Source organism: Mandrillus leucophaeus, unplaced genomic scaffold (genome assembly GCF_000951045.1).
Source record: "Mandrillus leucophaeus isolate KB7577 unplaced genomic scaffold, Mleu.le_1.0 Scaffold1, whole genome shotgun sequence".
Taxonomy (NCBI): domain Eukaryota; kingdom Metazoa; phylum Chordata; class Mammalia; order Primates; family Cercopithecidae; genus Mandrillus; species Mandrillus leucophaeus.
The window spans coordinates 12402810-12421688 of record NW_012098097.1 but is presented as its reverse complement, the minus strand read 5'-3'; the positions used below and the strand labels follow the sequence as shown (position 1 = coordinate 12421688).

General features: G+C 54.4%; 1 protein-coding gene across 1 annotated transcript in view; it reads left to right on the top strand.

Moving 5' to 3' along the window:
• The window catches only part of CEP295NL (CEP295 N-terminal like), a 13312-nt gene extending 6523 nt beyond the window's left edge, over nucleotides 1–6789 (top strand). Inside the window, 3 exon segments of the mRNA XM_011989495.1 lie at nucleotides 4589–4607; nucleotides 4609–4657; nucleotides 4660–6789. Coding sequence (XP_011844885.1) covers nucleotides 4589–4607; nucleotides 4609–4657; nucleotides 4660–6383 — 1792 coding nt within the window. The 3' untranslated portion in view covers nucleotides 6384–6789.
• The last annotated feature ends 12090 nt before the right edge of the window (nucleotides 6790–18879 follow it).

The following is an 18879-nucleotide window of genomic DNA, read 5'->3' as shown; positions in this document are numbered from 1 at the left end:
GTGAGCTGCTTGGACGTCATTCTCAAGCTGTAGGCCAGGGGTTGCCTGACTTTGGTGAGAATCGCTGGGAATCTGGTGGCTGAGCACATTCCTGGGCCCAGGCGCTGGGATCGGATCAGTCTGGGGTGGAGCTGCCATGGACTGGCTCCTGCAGAGAGCAAGAGAGCAGAATGGGCCCAGTGTCCACTCCGCTCTGTGGGAGGCCCTGGTGCCGTCCGGAGGCCAGATTGGTGTCCACTCGCCTTCCTGTCTGCTACTCCGAGCGCGGCTTCTGTGGAGCGGGGAGCTGTGGTTTCCCCTCGTGGTTGAAGGCAGCCAGCGGAAGGCAGGCTTGTCAGCTCTAGGGGGCAGGACCTGAGGGCATTGGGGGAGTAGAAAACCCCAAAGCAGCCCAAGATGCTCAGAACACTTGGAGGATGTGGAGGACAGCGGCGTACCAGGACCCCTGCCCCTTCCAGAATATTCTAAGCAACCGGAGAGGGCAGGTGCCTCTGGGAGGGGAGCTGTAGCGAGGGCCCTGATTGGAACCATGGCTCTCTTCCTTGGCAAGTATCCTGCCAAGGGCACCCGACGTCCTGTCTGGCGGGGCTGGAGAGACTGTGGGCGGCCTGGAGATCAGGCCGGGCATCACAGGCAGAGGCAGGCGTCCCAGCAGGCTGTGTAACAGGTGAACCATCTTGGGCTCAACGAACACTCAGTTACTGTCCCTGCCAGCGCCTGCACGAGTCCACGTGAGACCCTGCCCTCTGCCTCAAGTTAGTGAGTGGGGAGGGTCTCAGAGGGGAGAGCAAGGAGAGCTGGGGCAGCAGGGATGAGGTTGCATCTGATGGTGTCAGAGTGGGGATCAATTCCTGAATGATGGAGCTGGCTGCAGTTTTCTGGACTTATCCCAAAGATCTCTGCCCAGATGTGTTAAGTTTTTACCCGTTTGCGTGTCTCCAGGAAAACTGACGTTGCTTCATTGGGATGCCTGTGCCAGTGGGGCTGCCACAGGGTGCACTGAGGTCATTGAATGGGCTGGGGGCACTTCCAGAGCAGGGGAGACTTGTCCAGGTTTTACTAATTGTTGTTGGTTGACAAGGGGTGTGAGCCAATGGCCCTTGGCACAGAAATAGACTGTGAAGCTCGGGGCCTCCAGGCGCCTTCCGAGGCACACAGAGGGACATTCACCTGCCCTGACCTCACTCCACCTAATCGGACATCCCCATGGCCGTTCCTGGTGGTCTTTGGTGTCTGAGGCCGGCTCCTCCGCGTGAGCTGGGAAAGTTATTCAACCTCTCCAAGCTTTGGTTTCTTTTCGTGGACTCAGGCCTTCTCTTGCTTATAGACCTAGGACTGGAATCTCTGGGTCATAGGCTAAGTCTGTGTTTCCCTTTTTAAGAAACTGCCAGACTGTTTTCCAAAGTGGCTGCACCATTTTCCATTCCCACCAGCAGTGTGCACAGGGCTGCAGTTCCTCCCCCTCCTTCCTCACCCACAGTTGCTGTTGTCTGTCTTTTTGACGATCACCGTCGGAGTGGACGTGAGGTGGCAGGACACTGCAGAGTCAGCGTGCGTTTCCCTAAAGACCGCTGCCGTTGAACACCTTTTATGTGCTGTATTCGCCATACATCTGTGTTCTTTGGTGAAATATCTATTTAAATCCGTTGCTGATTTTTATTTTTATTTATTTTTGAGACAGAGTCTCACTCTGTCGTCCAGGCTGGAGTGCAATGGTGCGATCTCAGCTCGTTGCAACCTCTGCCTCCCGGATTCAAGCAATTCTCCTGCCTTAGCTTCCCGAGTAGCTGGGATTATAGGTACACGCCACCACACCCGGCTAATTTTTGTATTTTTAGTAGAGACGCGGTTTCACCATGTTGGTTAGGCTGGTTTCGAACTCCTGACCTCAAGTGATCCGCCTGCCTCAGCCTCCCAGTGTGCTGGGATTACAGGTGTGAGCTGCCACACCTGGCCTTCTTTTGCTGATTTTCAAATGGGATTATTTGCCATCTTACTGGGTAGTAAGAGTTGTTTATATGTTCTGGATTCAAGTCTTCTGTTGGATATATGATTTGCAAATATTTCCTTCCAGTCCGTACTTTGTATTTTCATTTCACTTTTGGTATCTTTTGAAGCACAAAGGTTTTATTTTATTATTTTTTATTTTTTATTTTGATGATGTTCAGCTTATCAGTTTCTTCTTTTATTGGTTGTGCTTTTGGTCTTGTATCCAATAAATCTTTGCCTAACTCAAGGTCATGAATATACATCTACGTTTTCTTCTAAGCGTTTATAGTTGTAGATGTTACATGAAGGCTATAATCCATTGTGAGTTACTTTTTGTATATAGGGTGAGATAAGGCTGTGAATTCCCATTTTTTGCCTGTGGATATCCAACTATGCCAGCATCATTTGTTGTAAAACAAAAACCCATTCTTTCTCCACATTAAATTGCCGTGGCACCTGTGTCAAAAATCTCAATCATTGCATTTAAGGGCCCAGCTTTCTCTCTCCCTCTCTCTCTTGATCATCATGGTGGTTGGCAGACTGCCTCAATATCATATTAACCACTATTCTAAATGTGTGATCTGATTTACCAAGAGGTGCAAGGACCTCCCACTAGAAGACTTAAGTCAAAGCCCGCTGCAATGTGACCACCTGAGGTTGGTCAAAGGTGTTGGGGTTCGTCCGAGCAGCAGAGGGCCTGTCTCTGCCACTTACCAGCTGTGTGATCTGGGTTAAGCATCTTCATCTCTGCCTGCCTCAGTTTCCCTGTCTGTAAACCGGTGGGGGGGGGGTAGGAGCTTCATATCTCAAAGGATTACTGTAAAAAAGATGAACAGATACATGGCAAGTGCTCAGAGGGGAGCCTGCACGGTTAATGTTAGCTGTAATACAGATGCAGTATTTTCTGACTCCTGCAACTATGTTTGACTCCAAATGCTTAGCCTGGTTCCATATAGACTAAGATGAAAGAAGGGAAGGGGCAGTGGAGGGGGACTCCATATCAACTATGACTGTCCCTTAGCCGTTCCTGCAGCTCACAGATCTGGCTGTTTCTGGCATCACCTGCCTGGGGCAACAGACGCTATCCCATACTCTTTATGTAAATGTCCCTCCTTTCCTAGGAAGGCCTGACAAAGCATGGGTACCTTCCTGATGCCAAAGAGAACTGGAAGAGTCCTTCTCTGATCATTATAAAAGGAAAGAGCTGGGAATCATGAAAACAGAGCTAACACCAGCTTCTCCTCCTCTCTGTTTGGTTTCTACTGGATTCAAGTATCAGACATGCATGCACACATACATACCTGCATGCCCCACACGGACACATACACATACACACACTGACACGCACACATACACATACCTGCACACCCCCCTGTACACACAGTTGTGCAGACATGATCACAGAAACATAAACAGATATGCACATGCACACACCCCTGCACACACACCCTTGCACACACACCCCTGCATACACATGCACACACATCCCTGCACACCCCTGCACACACACACTTCTACACACACATCCCTGCACACACACCCCTGCACACACATGCATGGAGACACACCCCTGCACACACACCCCTGCACACACACCCCTGCACACACACACTTCTACACACACATGCACACGCACATACACCCCTGCACACACATGCACACACACCCCTGTACATACATGCACACACATCCTTGCACACACCCCTGCACACACATCCCTGCACACACATCCCTGCACACACACACTGCTGCACACACGCATTCCTCCACACACCCCTGCTCACACACCCTTACACACACACACTTCCACACACACATGCACACACACCCCTGCACACACATGTACACACATCCTTGCACACACACTTGCACATCCCTGCACACACACCCCTGCACACACATTGCATGCACACACACCAACACATACCCCTGCATATGCATGTACACATGCTCACACACACCCCTGCACATGCATGCACACACACGCAGCCCTGCACACACACATGCTTGGCAGGCTCCTCCCTCCTCCGTCTCTTCCTCCTTTCCTTTATGAGCAGTTCTCCCTCCAGAGGCCCAGACTTCCTCTTTCACATCCACCTGCTCTTCTGAATATTTGTTTCCAAGGGCTGCCCTTTGCACCCCTTCACCCCTACCTGAATCCTAACACTTGCCCCTTAGGGTGGGATTCTCCCTCTTGGCACTGCTGACCTCTCTGGCTGGGTTATTCGCTGTCTTGGGCAGCCCTCCTGTGCAGTGTGGGGTGTTTAGCAGCCTCCCTCGCCTCCACTCAACTGCAGGCCAGGAGCACCTCCTCCCTGCATTTGTGACAATAGAAAATGTCTCCAGACATTGCCGATGTCCCCTGGGAAACAAAACCATACTCTGTTCAAAACAGCTGCCCTGCAGGCTCTTGTCAAAAGTGTGCAGGACAGAAATTGGGAGGCTGAGAGTGGGCCCTGGCGGGCACAGGTCAGGAGAACTCGGAGGGGCACATTTTGCAGCCTGTTCCCACAGTGAGAATCCCGTGTGCTTGTCTCCAGGGCTTTGCTCACTCTCCTGGGAGTTCCGGAAAGCTGCACTTGTGCTCCCTTCCTCGTAGGTTTGCTGTGCAACAGTCGTGGCTTCTGTGGCTCCTCAGGCCCGGGGGCGCCCCTTGAACCCTCCACTCTTGCTCCAAGCACCTTCCCTGGGAAGCTGCATCTGCCGGGTTCGCAGACAGGAACAGAAACATGGACGGAGCCACGTGGCTGAGCCTCTGTCCTGATAACGAAGCCCCGCTTTGGAGGAAAAAGCACAAATCGCTACAAGCCCGGGGCACAGGCGACCTCGCTCTGCAGAGAAGAGCGGACGCCAAGCTGTGGAAAAGCTACCAGCTCCAGCGCTTGGCTGAGGAGTTGGGGAGAGGGTGTCGGGAGGCACGGTACCTGCACGTCGGAGGCCTGGACCGACTGCAGTCAGCGCGTCTGTTAGGCTGGGGAGGAGGACGGGCCAGGGAAAATGAGCCCGCCTCAGAGGGGCCCGTCCAGCGGAGATCAGCCAGGCCCCCAAGGGCCAAGGAGAAGCACAGAGCGGCCCCTAGTGAAGAGAGGAGTTGCAGGGAACAGTTGGGCCAGCAACACCCCAGGCACTCCAGGCCCCGGAAGACAGCAGCGAGCCCAGAGAAACCACAGACTACAAAAGCCATGGGTCAGATGAATTCTCACCTGGCCCTGCCTGAGAAGAGAAAGGGAAGGCGAGAACCTTCGACCAAGTCCAGGGGTGGCCGCGGTGCCATCCACCCTCGGAGGCGCAGGGGGCCGGACCTAGAAAGGCCAGACCCACTCGTGGCTGCTGTGGGAGAAATCAGGCGTGTGGAGGGAAAAGAGAAAGGAACAGCTCGGGCGGGGAGGAGGCCACTGGGACAGGGGGCAGTTGGCCTTGTTCCAGCCCTGACCAGTCGCTCTCGGGGACAGAGTCCAGAGGGGAAGCTGAGAGACCTCGGGCAGCTGTGGCCAGCTGGTGCCAGCCACAGAAGGGAAGCTGTGTCCCCAGCATCTCAGTGCACGCTCCGGGAGAAGAACAAGTGGCAGAAAGAGCTGGAGTTGGCCTTTGAAGAGTTGTTTAATATAAACAGAAAGCTGAAAAAACACCTGCGCTTGTACCTGGCACTGAAGCCCAGGATGGACCAGAGCCCCGGGGAAGAGCATGCCTTCTCAGAGATGCAAGAATGCGGCGCTGGGACCCCAAGAGGGAAGAAAACGACAGAGGCAGAGATGCTGCCCGCCGGGGAACCCAGGAGCCTAGCAGAGGAGGCGGAGCAGCAGGCAGCGTCCAAGACCAGCTTGAAAACGTTAATGGGCAAGGTCAAGCCCACGTTTAGAAATGGAAGTCAAACATTGTCTCCTGAGGCAGGTATATTTATCAGTGAAGGGGACTCATTATTGTATAGCACTGAATCTGGACAAGAGACCCCCAAACTGGGCACGCTGGCAGAGGGCTCCCTTCAGCTCCACCTTCAAGACCAGGCAGACAGAGCAGGTTCAACGGCATCCAGGCAAAGGCAGAAAGCAGAGATGGAGCAGAGAAGACAAAAACAACTGGAATCACTTGAACGAACGGAACACCCAGATATGAGCTTGGAAATCCACTACAAGGCTGAGTTAGAAAAAGAGAGGAGGGAGCAAAGAAGGGCTCGACTGGCGCATCTGAAGTCCTCCTCCACAAGAGCCCGGGAAAGGGAGAGAGGATCTGAGCTCAGCACCACTTCCCCATCGGGCACCAGCCTCGCCGACGACGACTGGCACAGTCAGATGATCCGAGACCAGCAGCAGCAGATTTTAGAGCAAAACAAGTTGCACAAGCAGTTTCTTGAAGAAGCCAGGAAACGCTTGCAAGAGTTCCAGAACATATGCTAAACGCGAGAGGCCCACCCGGGGTAAATACATCATTGATAATGGTGATGCCAGAGCTGATACCCGAGTCTCTAAGATCTGTGTTTGCGTCATTGCCTCAGAGACTATTAGGCCTCTTTAAAATGGGCAGTCTGGGGCCAGTGCAGTGGCTCACGCCTGTAATTCCAGCAGTTTGGGAGGCTGAAGTGGGCAGATCACCTGAGGTCAGGAGTTCGAGACCAGTCTGGCCGACATGGTGAAACCCCGTCTCTACTAAAAATACAAAAATTAGCCGAGCATGGTGGCAGGTGCCTAGAATCTAAACTACTCAGGAGGCTGAGGCAGGAGAATCACTCGAACTCAGGAGGCAGAGGTTGCCGTGAGTCGAGATTGCACCACTGCACTCCAGCCTGGGTTACAGAGTGAGACTCATCTCAAAGAAAAAAAAAAAAAAAATGCAATCTGTCATACCGACAGATTGAGATCGAGTCTCACTCTGTTGCCCAGGCTGGAATGCTGTAGCGCAGTCTCAGCTCACTACCCCTGCCTCCTGGGCTCAAGCGATTCTCCTGCCTCAGCTTCCCAAGTAGCTGGGATTACAGGTGCCTGCCACCATGCCTGGCTAGTTTTTTGTATTTTTAGTAGACACAGGGTTTCACCACGTTGGCCAGGCTGGTCTTGAACTCCTAATCTTGTGATCCGCCTGCCTCGGCCTCCCAAAGTGCTGGGATTACAGACTTGAGCCACCGTGCCCGGCCTAGTCTTGCCTTTAAAACGAAGTCCCATTTGGGAAACCACGTATATACAAGAATAGGAACCTGTGTGGGTTTCAGTGGGTGTGTCTAGCCCGTGTACTGCGGATGCATCTCCCAGAGCTGATCATGCCACTGCACTCCGGCCTGGGGGACAGTCTGTTTTCAGGGGCCACAGGCACAGATGGAGATTCCAGGTTATTTAAGCCCTTCAGATGTTTTAGCCAAATAAACACTGGCCTTTCAGGGGCACCCAAGGTCAGACGGGCACAATTTCAGGAGACAGATCACTTGGTGCTTAGCCATGGGCTGAGACATTAACAGAGACTGAACCAAAGCTAAAACCTCTTAATCTTTCTAAGTGACAGAACCAGCATTGTTTAAATAGTACATCACGTAATACATTCTTACAACTTTAAGAGAAAAGAGAGAGAGAGGACAGAAAAGAGAAGATAGGCAACCCTCGCCCCATTGGGTGACTCCCTCTGGGACTGGCAAGGGTGTGGGCACCTGGGTGTTTGATCAGTTTCCTCCCCGCTAGCTTTGCCACCGACCTGGCATCCACCACGGCCACGGAGACCTCACACTGGGTAGCTTCTCTTCTGCCAGTTGCAGTCTTAGGGACAGGGACAGAGATCAACACACTTTTTCTGCAAGGAGCCAGAGAGTAAGTATTTTAGCCTTGGCCAGCCGTGCAGCCCCTGTGGCAATTACCCGGCTCTCCTGCAGCTACTCAGAAGCAGCCACAGATGATACAGAAATGAAAGGGCGTGGCCAGGTTCCAATGAGACTCTGCAAAAATAGGTGGTGGGTGGCATCTGCTCCTTGTGCCATAGTTTGCTGATCCCTGGACTAGGATGGTTTCAGAGTCTGTCTCTCTCCCTCCCTTCCAAGAACCTCAGATACATTGACTTAGATCAACCAGTCTTCGTTTGTGACATGTTGGTATCATTGGTCCCCGAATGGCCTTACTTATGAATATTTTGTAGATAATATAATGAAGCACTGTGAGCCCACTACCCAGACCCAAGACCCAGAATATTCACTACCTGTGCGCTACCTCCCTTTTCCCTCCCCCTGCTGCCTCCTTGGATGTATACCTGCCGATGGCTCACACCTATAATCCCAACATTTTGGGAAGCCAGCGTAGGAATTCCTTGAGCCCAGGAATTCGAGACCAGCTTGGGCAACATGGAGAGACCCTATCCTACAAAAAGTTGAGCTTGGTGACGTGTGCCTGTAGTCCCAGCTACTTGTGAGGCTGAGGCAAGAGGGTCACTCGAGCCCCAGAGGCTGAGGCTGCAGGGAGCTGTGATCACACCACTGCCAACCTGGGTGACAGAGCGAGACCCTGTCTCAGCAACACAAAGATGCTGGGCACGGTGGCTCACGCCTGTAACCCCAGCACATTGGGAGACCGAGGCTGGTGGATCGGAGTTTGAGAGTCAGGAGTTTGAACAGCCTGGCCAACATTGTGAAACCCCGTCTCTACTAAAAATACAAAAAATTAGCTGGGCGTGGTGGCAGCACCTGTAATCCCAGCTACTCAGGAGGCTGAGGCAGGAGAATTGCTTGAACCCAGGAGGTGGAGGTTGCAGTGAGCCGAGATTGCGCCACTGCACTCCAGCCTGGGTGACAGAGCGAGACTCCATCTCAAAAAAGAAAAAAAAAAAAGAAACAAAAGGTATACCTGCTGAATTTGGGGCTTAGCCCTCCCTATCTTTATCCGTACATGTATGCTAAACATAGTGTTTAGTTTTACTTGGTTTTGAACTTTATAAAAAGGATATTATGTGGGGTCTTTTGGAAGCTAGGCTTTTTGGGCTCAGCATGGTTACTGAATTCATCCACATCACACAAACGCCTCTCTTACTCATTTTCACTGCAGCATGTCCTCATCGTGTGTATGATCATAGCTTCTCCTGTTTCGTGCTTGTTTCCAAAAAGAGGACTATATCTCTGATGCATTTGAATCAAAAGACTGGGTATCAAAAAGTGCTTTTGGCACAGCTGGGATGTAGGTGTGGGAAAGATCCCATTTATTGCTCTTTTTTTTTTTTTTTTTCCCCTATTTTTACCCTTTTTCCCCAGAAAAGATTGACCTGTTCTTATAAAATATTTAATTTGCAAATATGAGGCCAGGCACGTTGGCTCATAGCTGTAATCCCAGCACTTTGGAAGGCAGAGGTGGTTGGATCACTTGAGGTCAGGAGTTCAAGACCAGCCCGGCCAACATGTGATGAAACCCCTTCTCTATTAAAAATACAAAAATTAGCCGGGCGTGGTGGTGCATGCCTGTAATCCCAGCTATTCGTGAGGCTGAGGCAGGAAAATTGCTTGAACCCAGGAGGCAGAGGTTGCAGTGAGCTGAGATTGCACCACTGCACTCCAGCCTGGGGCAGAGGGAGGCTCCATCTCAAAATAAATAAATAAATGTACAGATATGAGTCCTAGACACTGTCTTAGTCACTAGAGATGAGCAGTGAGTCATGCACATGGAACCAGAGGACTCCTGCTCTGGTGGAGGACGCAGGTGATGAGTGAGTAACAGCTGGAACTCTGGCTGTGTGGGGCGAGGTGCCCAGCGGGACCCCAAGTGCATGCCTCTGAGAAACTCGAGCCGGACTTCCCTGGAGTACATGAAGCTCGTGGAACCAACAAGCGTTACGCTCATTCAGACGGGGTGGGAGCAGCAACCCACAAGACTTTTTGTTTTTGCTTTTGGGTTTTTAAATCACGAGTAGCTTAGGTCTCTGTTGTCTGTGGCTTTCTGCTTGAGGCCAAGTAGAGAAAATTTGGGGCCGGGCATGGTGGTTCACTCCTGTAATCCCAGCACTTTGGGAGGTCGAGGCAGGTGGATGGCTTGAGCCCGGGAGTTTGAGACCAGCCTGGGCAACATAGTGAGATTATGTCTCTATAAAAACAAAAAGTAGCCAGGCACACTGGCCTGCACCTATAGTTCCAGCTACTAGGGAGGCTGAGGTGGGAGGATCCCTCGAGCCTGGGAGGTCGAGGCTGCAGTGAGCTGTGATTGCGCCACTGCATTCCAGCCTGAGTGACAGAGACCCTATCTTAGGGGGAAAAAAAGCAAATTTTGATCTTAGCCTGGTTTGTATCTATCCTCTGGTTCCAGAATGTCATGGGCTAGGGTTGCAAAGTCTCTCCACAATTTGCTCTAGGCTCAACATGATTAAGAAGGAAGCTGGGGGTCAGGAGGGCTGCTGTTTCTCAAAGCCACATGGATTTCTCGGGGCAGGGTGTCACCGTGCTCCTGCTGTTCCTGCACTTGCGTTGTGTCCGGCTATTTTTTGCATATGGAGACCTGGAGCGTAGCCGCCTGTCACTATAACATCACCTCTGTCTGAGAGGGCAGAGAGGATGTTAGGGGATGACTGAGTTAAAAGCCATGGCCACAATGGGGCCCAAACATTGAGTAGCCAAGGTCTTCATGCCTTAGCCTGGAAGCCACAGTCTGATGGGGGGACCAGCCTGCCTTTGAGTGGGTTATTCTTGTTTCTGTTTTCAAAGGTAGTATTTGTGACCTGTGTGTTCTAGGTTAGGAATCGCCCCTTCTTGGCCACACTTGAGCTAAAACTAGGTGTGGAAACAGGCAGTGAGACAGGGTGGAGGGTGACTCATCTCTGCCCGGACGGTCACACCTACACTGTCCCATGGCAGCAGGACCAGACACCCGGCCCTTTCCCACCTGTCCTGCAGAAGGCTAAGGGGACGGGCTGGTTCTTTAACTGGGGCATTGGCGTGGGCACTAAAACAGCTCTCCAGGATGCCCACACCCAAAACCGTGGCCTTCCAGTGATTCTTACGGAAATGTCATGGGTGACTTTCCATCCCAGGGCCTGGCAGCGCCTGTGTTCCCCTCCCCTCTTGGTCACCTTGGCACAGCTGGACTGTAGTGGAAAGGCCTGTGGGGCAGCCTCCAGCCTCCCCTGACTCACCCTGTCCCATGCCTCCACCAGGAGCCGGTGAGAGCCCTACTGCCGGGGTTGGAGCCCTGGCTCTGCCACTTGCCAACAGCTCGGTGACCTGGGCAGAGTGTTAAGGTTTCTGCACTTCCTCCAAGGCCTGGCCCTCCACCTCCTGCCCCTCACACCCAGGTTCCAGCATCTCTCTTCCCACCACCCCTGTTCCGGACACAGGTGCACAGGGCCCGCCCCCTGCCTTGTGAGCCTAAATCCTCCCTGAAGTGCCCAGGCACCTCATAAGGCTATGCTGGCGGGCTCAGGGGTGCCCCCTGGACTCACACCCCAGCCCTTGCCCAGCCTCCGTTTGACTGTAAAGTAAGGGATGGAGCCACCCGGAAGGGTGTGGGGCTCCTGAGGTTTCCAGAGAGCACTGCCATGCCAGCAGTGGTGAGGACCCTGGATGTGGTGGCCGTGTTCAGCTTCATCCTCCTAAAGCACTTTCAGGCACCACGCACAGTTCTCCTGCTCTGAACACTTCGCACCTTCTAGAGCTCTGCTTTGGTTTGGTGCTTCTGCTCCCCCTCGGGGGACAGCTTCCGTGTTCCCGCTTCACTCTGCTTTTGCTGGAACCTTCGTCCTCTGGGCTCTTCTTTGCTCCCTGCCTTGTGCGTTCTTCTCCCGAAACCACAGGGACCCAGGAAGGCCCCCGTGGCTGAGCAGTGGTGCGTGGGTTGCCCTGTTTGTCCGCGAGGCTTGGAGGGGGAGCAGCGGCGTTGCTTGTGCTTGCTGCTGAGGTCAGCTGTCCATGGGCTGGGGGAGGCCGGCGGGGTCTGGCAGGTGCCGCCTGCTCACCTCCTGACCTGCTCTCCCCCAACCTGCTGGCCAGTCGGGTTTTGGATGTGACCCCACACTGGGAACTGCCCTGGGGGATCCATCTTTTCTCCTCACAGATCTCCCTTCCACCCCAAGCCCTGTGTGACCAGGATCTCAGACACATAAGACAAAGGGATATAGGGTTTTTAGAGTGGAGGGGTGGGCAGAGCACCCTCCCTGACCTGCGGTCGTTCTTCCAATGAGTACAAATGGCAAGGAGCTTATATCGAGACCTCCAAGAAGACACGGGGCAGAGGGCTGGGGTGCAGCCTGCGCTTGCAACTGCCGTGACAGCCCACGCCGAATCCTACAGCTGGAGATGGGGCTACACAGTCGCACACCCCCCGGGACAAGCTCAGGGAGGCTGGGGGCCGCTCAGCATGGGGCTCGATTGCCAGGCTGTGCTGAGGGGGAAGGGAAAGAGGAGTGGGGACACCAGCCCCCTGCTTTCATTCTCTCCTGGGTATGTGGCCCCTGGGATTCCAGCCTTCATGTCCCTGTTTCTGTCTCCTGAGAAATGCAGCAAGTTGCAGCCCCCCAGCAACAGCACGAGGAGAGAATCTGCTGCTGCCCCTGGCTACGGAGCTGTCACCGTGGCCCCCTGCTCAGCCGTTGTTGGGGGGCGGATTGCAGGGACGGGTGGGGGTTCCCTCGGTGCCTCTCCAAGCTCCCTCTGCCTCCTGCCCTGCACGGTCCTGCTCCTGTCCCTGCTCCGGCTCTGGCTGGGGGTTTGCAGGGCTGAGCTTGGCTCTTCCGTGGGTCTTGGCGGAGAAAATGCAGAGCTGCACTTCCCTCCACAAAGCCGCCCTGTTCTCAGCAAATCCTCCCAGGGTCGGTGCATTTTTTTCGAGTGATTCAGCAGCACGTGAATGGGAAGGGCCGAGCCCAGCCGGAGGCTCTGGCATGAGACCTGCTGGCCCACGAGGGAAAGGGAGGGCAGCAGGACCTGGGCCGGAGGTCCTCCCAGGGCCGCAGAGGGAGGGAGCAGGGCCCTGGGGTGGGGAGGGCAGCAGGAAGGCTGGGCAGAGAGTGCGGCTTAGCTCTGCGTGGCTGAGGTGCTCTGATAGATGCTGTTTCACTCGAGTTCCCCAAGGGGAGCCAAAACGAATGGGCAGGAAGTGAGATGGGAGAGCTGGTCTCCATGGAGACGGGCACTCAGTGGCCAGCAGCTCACGTGCGCTAAAACCTTGGGCAGCGGGGGAGGGAGCGTTCCCTGGCGGGGCGAGGCCTGGAACACCCAGGTGCCCGCTGGCAGGTGGTGTGGCCCAGGGCTGAGGCTGTGCTTCTGTCCCATGATCTCTGTTGTGTGCCCTGTTATCTTCTCTGCCCAACCCTCCCTCCCACCCCCACCCCCTGACAACAAAACATCTCTTCTGAGTAGTTGTCATTCCAGGCATTTCTCACCCTGGCCTGAGTCATGCTGGCCAAGTCCTCTGTCCTCACCCTGGATGTCACGGTCCTGCCCTGCTCCAGAGCTGCACGTCACCACTGAGGGTGGACCTGGGGCTCCTCTGTCCCAGCCACCCACAAACTCTCAAGATCAGAGTCTGGAAAGGGAGGTGGTGCCCCACGTCTTCACTTCTGGTGTCTATACCCTCAACTGGGGACAGATGCCCAGTGTGCTCCTATGCCGCCCCCTCTGCTGAGGTCTTTCCTGCTCCCCAGAAGGCCCCATTGCTGGCTTCTGGGGACCGAGGAGATTGGAGGACCTGAGGGTGGGTCTGGCCTCCGCAGCAGCTGCAGGGCGGAAAGAGCCTGGGTCCCGCCCAGTACCACAGGGCTGTTTTTAATTACCAAGTCACAGCCCCCTTTTCTGCTCATTTCCCTAAAAGGAGTGAGCTGGGAGGAGGTCTGACGCACTGCTGGCCAGAAGGGGCCGGCATGAAGGGGCCGAGGAAGGGCAGAGCCCAGTGCTCGGGGGAGACCCTCGGACTGTCCACCAAGGGCACCCGGCTGTGTCACTTGAGGCCAGAGGCCGAAGGTGAGCTGGACCAGCTAACCCTCGCTGTCACCTCACAACCCTTGTGACACTTCCTGGCTACTCAGCCTTGCCCTGTGCGCCTGCGCCCCATGCATTTCCGTAGGGAGAGGCGTAGCCTCCAAACCTAGAGGACTAGAGCAAGTGTGGGGTCCTCGTAAGCACAGCCCCTTCCTGGATCACCGTCTGCCATCCCTGGCAGCGTCTGTGGCCACTTCTGCCGCTCCAGCTGGCGAGGTCAGCCCCATCCTGCTGAAAGAAGGAGGTGCTGCCTGAATGGAGAACTTCCATGTTTCTAAGTGGTCTTTACTATGATCCCAGATCAGTTACACACAAACATTTAGGCATCCCACAGTGATCTGAGAGCAGGACTATGAGAAATACAGTCATTTATTGCAGTAGTCGCAGGGCAGGGCCACAGCTGTGTTACTGGACATCTGTCCCGAGCTGAGGGTGTAGACACCAGAAGTGGGGAAAAGAGGCTTCACCTCCCTTTTCAGACTCTGATCTTGGGGGCGGCTGGGGCAGAGGGGCCCTGGTACACGCTCAACTGGCACTTTAGACATATTAATCAAAATGGTCAGGCCAGGCCAGATGGCTCACGCCTATAATCCTAGCACTCTGGAAGGCCAAGGCGGGTGGATCATGTGAGGTCAGGAGTTCGAGACCAGCCTGGCCAACATGGTGAAACCCCGTCTCTACTAAAAACACACACACACACACAAAAATTAGCTGGTCATTGTGGTGGGCACCTGTAATCCCAGCTACTCCAGAGGCTGAGGCAGGAGAATCGCTTGAACCCAGGAGGCGGAGGTTGCAGTGAGCCGAGGTCATGCCATTGCACTCCAGCCTGGGCAACAAGAGCGAAACTCTATCTCAAAAAAAAAAAAAAAAGTCAATGGTCAAGCAGCCCCAGCCAGATTGACCAGCCATATGGTGTCGTCACATCCACCCAAAAGGGACAAGAGACTCTCACCCTGAATGGCAACGCAAGTTATAGTTACAAACATTAGCAAGGGCTTCACTAACTGTGTGATTTGAGGGTGCAGATGTTGGCGCTCATGGTACCCCGCTTTTCGGGAGAGTTTAGACAGGAGGCATGGAACGTCGCAGTCCTTCCCCAGTAAATGAACAGGGCTGAGTCCACCTGCAACTGCCATTGGATCCTGCCCAGGAGTAAGCGGAGGTTGGGTTTCATCTGGGAGAAAGAATTGTTTCTTTTATAATTCCTCTGAAATGATTGGCATGCAATTCCACCCAGAGGCAAATGAACCAAATGACGCTGGAAGACATCGGCAGCTCCGGCCTGCAGACTGTATTTGCATCTACACAGTGCGGAGTCCTCCAGGGCTGGCCCCTGGGATGCAGTGGCCACTGGTCTTCATTGCCACTGTGGGTGCTCCGGGCTGACTCTGACCCAGGTGCAGCATCAGAATGCCCCCCACCCACTGGTGATTGGACCAGTAGGGTCTTTGGCACGTGTTTGAAGCCCCCACCTGACTCCCAGGAATGACCGATGTTCAGAGCTTGGGGACTCCTTGGCATTCTCCGCTGGGCCATGAGCAGAATAGGACAGAGGGGAGGGAGGTGCTTTCCCTGGCAGTGCGGGTCCTGTGGGCGCCCTTCCCCACGTGGAAGCTGGAGCCTGCAGAAGAGGGTGGACGGCTGGGAGGGCCAGTGCCCTCTGGTGATACGGAGCAAACCCTCCCAGTCCGAGTCAGCGCGCACGCAAGGCGCAGATGATCGGGCCGGGTTTTGACTGTGTGTTTAGCAGCCGAATGTGTTTCTGAGTCCCAGGGATCCCTGCACCTCGTCTGGGCAGACAGGTGACTTTGAGGGACAGTGGGTCACCTTCTCCTGCTGCCTGAGCGCGTCCCTCAGCCAAGACAGGCACTGTGCTGTTACAGGGTGTGGAGCGCCCTGGGAAGAGGCTGTGAGCGGTCTAAAGGCTGGGTGTTGATGTCCACTGGTTTGCCTGTCCCAAACCTGGGCCTGGGGGCCCGGCAGAGTGGCTCAAGTGGAAATGTTCTGTATGGTATATTTATACATATAGCACGTGGGATCCCTCCAGCGAGCAGTTGGGTCCTGGCAAGATAATAAAGAGAATTCAATGAGTGTGGAATAAATGCATTTCTTAGAGGCAATTTTCTTTTTCTTTCAAAGGCAGGGTCTCCTTCTGTCACCCAGGACCAAGGCGCAGTGGTGCGTTCATAGCTCACTGCAGCCTTGAACGTCTAGGTTCATGCAATTCTCCTGAGTAGCTGGGACTATAGGCATATGCTGCCACGCCCAGCTATTTTTTGTGGGTTTTTTGTTTGTTTGTTTTGTTTTGTTTTGTTTTGTTTGTTTTTTAACAGATGAGGTATTGCTATGTTACTCAGGCTGGTCTTGAACTCCTAGCTTTAAGCAACCCACCCGCCTTGGCCTCCCAAGTGCTGGGATTACAAGTGTGAGCCACTGCACCCGGCCTTTTGAGGCAATTTCCTTTTGGGGTCTGGCTCCCTCCCCCAGTTGTGGGCATAGCTTGTTCTTATTTTCCGCAGGAACTTCCGTAGTGCTTCTGTGGACACAGTAGGATTGGAAAGGTGTTGGTGGGTGTGTGAAGGGGACATGAGGATGCAGGACCCACATGTTGATGGCAGCAGAGGGGACACCGAGGAGAGAGAACAAGAGAGGACCGTGCCACAGAAGCCCTGGCGTCTCTGCCTGGGGCTGGCGTGGCTGGAGTCTGGAGGGTGCCGCCCCTCAGGCCAGCCTTTGGCCCTGGCACATGCTGGTGACACCAGGTTCTCCAGTAAGCCGCCTTCACTGTCTGCGGCCATCCGAGAGTAGCAGCCAGTGCGGCCTCCTGGTTTTCCAGGGGTTGTTGTGATTCTCGAAGTCTGACCGTAGCCCGTCCTCTTTGGATCGTCCGCTGCGACCTTGGTTTTCTGCCCATCCAGTTCTTTTCCATCCCCACTCTGGCGGGTGCGTTAGGGGTTGTTTTTGCAGTGGGGGGAGGTGACATCATGTGGTGTCCTGGGCCGGAGGGGTGGGGGTGGGGACCCCGCGGTTGTGTGTGCTTTGAATTCAGCCGACGGTTGTACATTCCAGTAGCCGGCATCTGGCAGTGAATTCATCAGCCAGTGTATCACCCTTGATCTCAAACCCAGATGTTGTGTTCACAGCAGAAGGGAAAGAAGGAAAAACGAAATCCGAGACGCTCAGGGAGAGGCCGTGGTTTTTGGGCTCAGGGCAGTTAGAACGAGAATGTTTAGAAAGACTCCCCCCTCTCGCAGCTTGCCTCTGGCTCCTTGGGGAAGGGGCAGAGGAGCAGAGCAGTCCCCTCTTTGGGGCATGGACAGGAGATGGGCTGACGCCAACCCCCCGCCCCAGTGCCTAACACCAGGCCCAGCACCCAGTAGGTGTTCAATAAACGTGTCTGTGCCAGGATTTTCGTTTCTTCCCAGATTCCTTATATCTCTTCGATTTCCCCAGCCCTGTTCTTCACATGGTCTGGACTCAGAGAGGCCCTCCCCTTGGAGTGGCCTTCTTTCCCCTACAGTCCTGGTGGTCCATCCCGGAGCCCAGAGTGCGGACCACTGCTATTGGCATGGAAATGTGTTCCGGAGAGCTCTCTCTCCCTCCTCCTCTGTCCACCACTGGCCGTTGGAAACTCTCCTTCTCTGCGTTCCTGTCCGTCGTCTGTCGCCTTGCCTGGATTGGATGCTCCTCCCAGGCAAGGCTTTCTGCATGCAGGATCCACCCTGTACCTTCTCTTCACCTGCTGTCGCCTCTGGGCAACAACCCCCAACAGGTACCCGCCGCTCTGAGCAGGTCAGCGGTGCAGATCCCGCTATGCCGACCGGTGTGCACTGATCAAAGCTGTCAACCAGCCCCTCTCCGTCATGTCTGCGGCACGCTGGTGCTTTGGGGAAGGTTGCCGTGGAACTCGTCCTTCTTTGCCTCTCTTGATTCCCATTTTCCTTCTTTCATGTAATTTCTCATTTTGCAAAGTGGGGGAGGAGGTGCCCACCCCCAATTTAAAGAGACCCTGAAGAATCGGAATTCTGTTCCCCAGGAGCAGACTAAAGCAGCCCAGGGGCAGACTAAAGCAGCCCAGTGGAGATGGGGATACCCTCAGGCTCTGCTCCTCCAGGCCCCTCACCCCCACTTCCCTGCAGGCATCTGGCGGCCTCCTCGCCAGTTCTCTTTCTAGTCCTAACCCTGCGTGGCTACCCTGGACCCTTGGTTCAACCAGCCTCCTCTTTTCGGACACTTTAAAGGAGGGAAGTGTATCATCTGCAGCCCCCAGGCAAAGCTAGCACGTTGGGAGGTTGCATCAAATCGAGACTCTGTGACCTGCTGACCAGGACGAGGTCTCCGTACCTGAGTGGCGTGATGCCACTGCCCCAATGCCTCACCCACGGGAGTGGGAGAGTTCGCCTTGCTTATCTCTGTGATGCTCATGGTCCTGAACCATACGCACATGAGTTCCCGGGCACCGCAGGCTCCACACCAGCCCCTGTAGCCATCACCATGAACTCTCAAGTGTCAGGACTGTTGTCATCGTCTCCGTCTTAGGTGTGAACAACTGTGGCTCAATGAAGTCAAGGAACTTCTCAAAGATCACCCAGCCATCCAGGGGCGAATGCAAGATCTCTGTCTCTTGCTGCCTCCTTCAAACAAGTGCCCAGCTGCCACCTGGGAGCCTTAGGCATTTTTGTAAGAGAACAACATGTGAACCTCAATGCCCAGGGTAGGATGCAACATTTTGGCCGTTTTTAAGTAATCTTTGCTTATTTTCTAAACTCCAGTGACATGCTTATTGAGTGCCTATTGTACGTTAAGCGTTGTGCAGCATAGTGGATCATTGAAAGGCAGCTCCAAGGCCGGGCACTGTGGCTCACACCTGTAATCCCAGCACATTGGGAGGTGGGCAGATCACGAGGCCAGGAGTTCAAGACCAGCCTGGCCATCATGGTGAAACCCTGTCTCTACTAAAAAAAAATGCA